The sequence below is a fragment of the Pelobates fuscus genome, chromosome 3 (genome assembly GCF_036172605.1).
Source record: "Pelobates fuscus isolate aPelFus1 chromosome 3, aPelFus1.pri, whole genome shotgun sequence".
NCBI classification, from domain to species: domain Eukaryota; kingdom Metazoa; phylum Chordata; class Amphibia; order Anura; family Pelobatidae; genus Pelobates; species Pelobates fuscus.
The window spans coordinates 244,980,348-244,987,337 of NC_086319.1; the positions used below are offsets into that span (position 1 = coordinate 244,980,348).

The 6,990-nt window shown below is 40.9% G+C and overlaps 1 protein-coding gene across 1 annotated transcript in view; it reads right to left on the reverse strand.

The window, feature by feature from the left end:
* The window catches only part of PODXL (podocalyxin like), an 82,375-nt gene extending 79,885 nt beyond the window's left edge, over positions 1 to 2,490 (reverse strand). Inside the window, exon 1 of the mRNA XM_063448297.1 lies at positions 2,081 to 2,490. Within this exon, the coding sequence (XP_063304367.1) occupies positions 2,081 to 2,123 (43 nt within the window). The 5' untranslated portion in view covers positions 2,124 to 2,490. The remainder of the gene's footprint in view (positions 1 to 2,080) is intronic.
* Positions 2,491 to 6,990: the final 4,500 nt, after the last annotated feature.

The window sequence follows — 6,990 nt, forward strand, 5'->3', positions numbered from 1 at the left end:
AGGCTAAGGATATAGATAGTCTTTTTGTGATTTTGACGCATGTGTCAAGTGAAACAGATGTTTTCTCTCACTGAAAATCTAAAATACTGACACCTGTTAGAAATCTCTGTGAAAAAAAAAACAGCCAGAATGACAATTTTTTTTAAATATTTTGGCATATAATTCTTAATTTTTTTTTGTCAATTCACCTCAGTTTCTAGTTCAAATAATTCCATATTTGATGTCAGCAACTGAACTAATTGGGTGCGATGCAGTTACATTAAATATAATACGAATATTAAATCCTGTAAAGGTTATTTACTACAGTGTGAAAGATCAGAAACACTGACCGGATATTCAGGGAGAATTACTGGGAATTTAAAGTTAATTCACTGTAAGTTTCTAAATTTAGGCAAAAATAGCTGAAATAGAAAAAGTTGATTCTGTTCTGGGGCCAATAATCCTCTTAGTGAATTATCCAATTCATCTCCATTTTCACTTGATCTTCTGCACTAAATTTGAAATGTACTTTGAATTCCTAACCATTTACAATTTAGTGAAATATCCCCCTGTACTTTTTTTTACACATCAGAAATCTACAATGCCAACTCCAAATAGCAAGAAGTAATTAAAGAGAAGTTTTGAAACTTTAGCTTTTGTGCAATTTGAAAACATAACATTCTGAAAGTATTTCCACTTGTCCTCAAGTAAACAAATTAGAAAACAATTTTGTGAACTAATTCAATATTTTCAGTGTATCCATCCCTCGTAATCAATGGACTTCTTGCATATCAGCCTAATTTTGTCTCTATTCTATACATTACTACTGTACACTCAGTGCCTCACAGTTTTCTCCACATTCAGTGCAAAGTGACTGCAGAGACTTGCTTCCAGATTCCATCTTCATCATACTGACTGTGCATAGTATACTAATTGTTATAATGTACTGCTTATACTGGCACAATCAATGATACATTTGATTACATACATCTAGATTGCAAACCCATAGGCAGTGTCACTAAATATGTATTCAGTTTGTATAATTACCAATGTTATTTGACAAAAATCATAAAACGCTGTGGATGAGTGCCATACTAGAACTGATTTGCTTCTTCATTTAAATAGCCCTGCCTTGTGAATATATATATTCATAAGGCAGGGCTATGTGTGTGTGTATATGTATATATATATATATATATATATATATATATAGAGAGAGAGATGGGGAGAGAGAGAGAGAGAGAGAGAGAGAGAGAGAGAGAGAGAGAGACCAGTTTAGACTATTGTTATCTGATTTTATTTATAAAGTGCAAGCCAAGAAAAATGTTGACCAATCAGCACAAGCATTCCACTGGTTTCCATAGTGATTGCACCACTTTTAGATTTTTACCCCCGGACTGCTATTAAACATGTTGAACTTATTGCTCGCAAGAAGACAGGTGAAACTGCGCACAAAGATCAACTTTGGGAATAAACTTTAAACGTGCAGCGGGTGGAATATCACTGTTTCTGATGCTTGCTCCTATTTAAAAACTCATCTCTGAATTGTATATATTTTTTTTTATAAATAACACTACAAATCTGTATGCATGTCCCCCTGCAGTATCCATTAAAAAAAAGGATGCTGCATACTAAAGGTAAGTAAATCTGTTTAAACAAAGTGTTGCTTACAAAAGTGACCACGATACGATACTTTATATATACAATTTTATCAAACTATACAGCCAGACTGATAACAAAAACGAGTTCTTTGCATTTCATGTCAGACTTTAATCTTAACCCCTTAAGGACCAAACTTCTGGAATAAAAGGGAATCATGACATGTCACACATGTCATGTGTCCTTAAGGGGTTAAAGGCAACCAGACACAGGGACAATAGGAAGGGGGTGAGAGGAATCCCACATGCTGCACTAGCAGCACTACCCAACACTCCTTCTACAACAGGGAAAGCATGACAATAAGCTCCCCCTATTTACCATGCACTGGGTATCAGCTCACTGCATGGCTGTGTGACTAATCAGCACAACACGAGAGAAGATGGGCTCTGTGGAGCGGGAAGTTTTAACAAAGTATTTCAAAGGAGGATGTCCATGCACCTACCTATTGCCCACAGGAGTCCCAGCAAGAGCTTCACGTTAGCCATCTCTGCTCTTCAAACACTTGTCTTTGCAAGCTTGTCGCCAGCTGATGAGCTTCTAAATTGTTTTGAAGCTTCTCCAACGTACAAGCTCCCTAAACAGGACCCTATAATATCCAGGGGTCCCTCTGCACAGTTCTCTTTTACTTTGTCCTCCAGTTGCTCAGTCACCGCCACCTGATCTCTTCTTCCACCAGTCCTAGTCCCTTGGATCTCTCTGTGTCCACTGTGATCCAGAAGGTGCTCTAAGTGCAATAATGTTTGGCCAGGTTGCTAGAGTGATGAAGATCCCCGGCTGCTGATGCAGACTGCCTGAATAGAATGTACATCTGATCTCCAAGCAGAATGTATCACTGGTCCTGCCTCACTGCTCCTTGGGAGGATAAAAAAGGGAAATCTGACATAGACAGATCTTTCCTTCTCTCCAATAGGAAAATTGGGTGGACCCTTCCCCCCAAAAACAATAACATAGGAAACTCCTCCTTCTGCAGTGAACATCGAGATAGCTGCAGGACGCGAGTTCAATGGAAATTACTCATGAAAGGAACAGGGGAGGAAGTTCTTTGGGAAAACAATAATTAGAGAGGATAGGGTGTTCAACAGAGTTTAAATATGTCAAATATATATATATTGCCTTTTCTCATTGAAATACTGTGGCAGACACGCTGCTCTAATCTGCTCCAAACATCTGGACCCCTGTGCTATAAGGAGTGGGATTAATTGGAAGCATTCGTTAATTCACTTATTTAACCAGAGAAGGACTGGATGAATTTACCAAGGACTCATGCACTGCTGATCTTCCAGAAAGCATTATCACATGGACTTTGCAACACAAAGGGTTATAGGATTATGTGCTCTTTGTGTATTAATTGCTGTGTTACTCCAGCTACCTGCAAATGTACACACTGTGTCTCTTCTGAGGCTTTGGATAATCTAAACGTATTCCAATCCTTCCATAGCAAAAATAACATTTAAAATACAATGTTTTTTTCTAACTAAAAAGTGCTTTCTTTTTATTGTGGTTATGCTTTGTTTAGTATGTTTTTATTTTCAACTTAAAGGGTTATTCAGTAAAGTGAGAATTCAAAGTTAATTTCAAATTTAAGGTCAAAGTAGCTGATGTGGAAGCATAGCCGAATTATGTTTTTTTTTTTTTTCCATTTCATCTATCCTGAGCTTACATTTGAAATTCACTTTGAATTTTGAAATTAGTGAATAGCCCTTTGAAATGTTTTGATTTCATCAATTTGTAAATAAAAAATGCTGAAAAGTTAACACGAAATGTACATGCAACTCTTCCCGTCTCTGAACTAAACTGTTCTACACAGCAAAAACCAAGGGTTTATATATTAAATTTCAAGTGGCAGTGAATTAAAAACTCTAATTGCAAAATTTAAGCAAAAAGCATATATGGAAAGGTTCTTTAAGTCTCCTTAGGTCAGCTTGGCAATTTTGCCAAAATGTTGCAACTTGCTTTTTAATTAATTAAACTTTGATGTTTGATGATTCTCTATAGATTGAAGAAGAGCATAGAGGTGTGCAAGAGGTGTTTCCAGGCACACCCTAATGCATGGCTAAACTGCTATACCATCCCCTCTCAATAGACCCCTAATGATCTTTTTGGGCAGCACCGATCTTAGGTGGGTGCACGGGGTGCACTGTGATTGGACACCCACAGGTGGGGGGCACTGATAGTAGCCCTTTCACAGGGTGCCCAGGAAGTGGCCATCTGGCCATCTTAACACCCCCCAAAGTGGCACTTATTCAGTAAGGCAGGATTACAGCACTGCCCCACGCTGAACTCCAAGGAGAGGTAGGGAGGCTGGATGGGCATAAAAAAAAGAAATCAAAAACAATAAAATTAATTTGTAAGAGTGTGCAATAACGTGTGCAAGAATGTGTGAGTGTGTCTGTCAGTGAGTGTGTCTGTAGGTGAGTGGGTCTATCTTTCAGCCAGTGAGTGTGTTTAAAATCAGTGAGATTGTGTGTTTGTCATTGAAAGTGTGCGTCTGTCAGTATTTGTCTCTTAGTGAGTGTATGTCACTATCAGTGAGTGTGTGTCTGATTAGAAAAACAGGTTGGGCTTATAAATGGAGAGGTGGAGTCGTTGCCATAGAAACATGCATGCCTGGACATTTGCAAAGGGGGAGGTGTTAGTAACATGACCACGCCCATATGGGGGCGTGGGTGGGGTAATGGCACCAAAAATATTTCTGCACCCAGCCGTCTGTGACCCTAGAATCAGCCCTGTGTTTAGAAACTATGTATAAAAAGTGTCACAGCTGCATTTTGACACGTTTCTGTTTGTTACTCCCTATTATAAGGAGTCAACCATTTTAGAACAGTTTGACTTCTTACTTGGGGTCTCCTAGGTGCTTCTTCCTTCCTCCACTACAGCTCAGTGTAAGGCAGAGGCTATTTCAAATGAGCTAAGCCTAGTGGTGCAGCACTAAGAGTGATCAGCTGCACTATCTGCCAATGCGCAAACTGGGCATAACTTACATACAGACACACAAACACATACACACACATGCAAAATGTTTAAGTCACCCTCCGGTTTCCTACCTTTTAGGGTTCAGTGGCTAAAGCTGATGGGAGTCAGAGTTCCCACTCTGACTCCCTCATCTCATTCCTCCCGCGCGACTCCCGGTGGTTGTTGGGAGGAGTGACCGGGGCAGTCACTTCCTCCCAGCGTGTCAGCGGCTGACATCAGAGGGAGCTGTCGCGCTGTTAAAGCGCAGCACTGACCAGGCCCACTGGAAATTCATTTCGATCGGGTGACCCTAACAGCATTGGCCACCCAATGGGCCCCTGAACACGTGGCCATGGCGGTTACACCGCGCGGGCCAGGGCTGGAACCCATGGCTGCGGACACCCGGTCACATGGGTCCGCAGCCAGTCCGGGCCCCCTGGAGTGACGCAGCTGCGACCTCTGTGACCGCTGCAGTTCCGACACTAATCATAACCTCTCACAACCTGCTGTATTACTGACACTGTCAGCCCCAGCAGAGCAGAGGGCTAAGTCCCCTCAGCAGATAACCACCAAAGGAAGAGCTGTGACTGGCTTCAGAACCACCACAGCCAGCCATGCAATGGTGGTAAAATTATTTTTTGTATTCCTAAATAAGTTTAAAGAAGAAATGAGGAGTAGTGCAGGAAAAAAGATGTAGGGCATGTGAGGGCCCTGGCTTAAATCTGAGCTGCAGATTCCTTCCTTTTTCTTTCGTAGAGCTGGCAGAAGCAATAGCTTACTGATAACTGTGGGACCGCATATGTGTGCTTCAGTGGTGGAATTAATGTAGAGAGGCCCTGTTTCAAGACATTTTTGTGTCCAAGAATGGACACAGGTAGATCCCCATCTGTTGTACATCTCCCATACTGCATTGCCAGCTGAGGATACACAATTTGTTTAACCTTGCAGAGTTGAATTTATGAGCACCGAGCAGCATTTGTGTGTTTGAATGTAAACATGTTTGTGTATGATGTATGTGTGTGTGAATGTAGAGTTGATTTTGTATGTACTGTTGCCCCTTGAAAGCAGTGGTGTGTTTTTATGTTGAGTTTGCATTTGAATTTAGTGGTGTGTTTGGATGTAGTGTTGAGACTTGTATGCAGGCATGCATTTGGGTGTAATGACGGCATTAGCATGCTGGAATGTATGCACTGACACACACTGACACAGATACACACTTACATACAGATACACTGAGACACACACACAAATGCACACAACGGCACACACACTCACTCACTCAGGTCATAATTCACGTTTTTGTAGCCACCTTCCTGTTTCCATATCATTTTGGTGCAGGAGGGTGGCTTCCCTAGGAGACCACTTGGATCTGAATCAGCAGAAGCTGTTGGGAGTCTGAGGCTGCTCTCCAGCTCTCGCAATTCATTCTCCACTTCTCTTTCTGCCCTCTTCTCTCCCTTTGCTGTCACCGCACTGTATCCTGGTTAGCTGGAAGGAAGTGACCTGAATTCAGGCAGGGCTGCCGTAACAACACACATACACTGCCAAGCACACACAAGCAGACATACAAAAAGACAGGCACATATGCGGAGACCAGACACGTCTCTATTTCCTTTAATATCTGTTGACATAGTGGCAGAGAAAGCAGGCTGTGTGAACAACTACACATATCATAAATGGTTCTGACCTGGAGGAGTTGTGCACAGTGAGTAACTATTGGCTTATTATTATTGTTTTATACACACGCCATTATTTATAAAAAAAATGTTTTACCAACACCAAAGTGTGTGTATATAGGAGGATTATACGCATGTTTGTACCATTTTTATGCAATAAATATCACTACACAGTGTTGTTTTATTTTATTTTTTAGCGTTCCAGGTTGGCTAATGTAAATTCTATGCAAGTAAGAGGGATAGTGGTCAGCTGACGCTGTCAGCCAATACATGTTGACTGCTGTGGCTTCTACAGCTCTGCAGAAGCTGGAAGTGCATCACTGTGCCAGCAGGGAGCATTGAAGCCCAGTAGGAACCCAGGTAATGGGGCAAACTGTAGCTAAACTAGGCCAGGGCAGTCCAGCTTAAGTACTGCAGTGGTTTGGAGTAACTCTTTAAGACAAATAGAAGAGGATAATGAATGAATCCTATATAATACAATTGCAAGCTCTCAGAGTATCCCTATATATGCAAAACAATGTTCCTTTTAAAAAGCCAACATTTTATTAAGACATTTCTTTATAAAGCAGTAATAACTTTATATACTAAGAATGGATGCAAATTATTCCAAAGTGAAGCTCCTGTTTCTGTCTGAAAATAGTGCATACTGATAGATGTCTACATCCTGTTTTATGGTTGGCTACAAATTTAGGATAGCCCTATTTTAAAGTCTGCACTTCCCTTA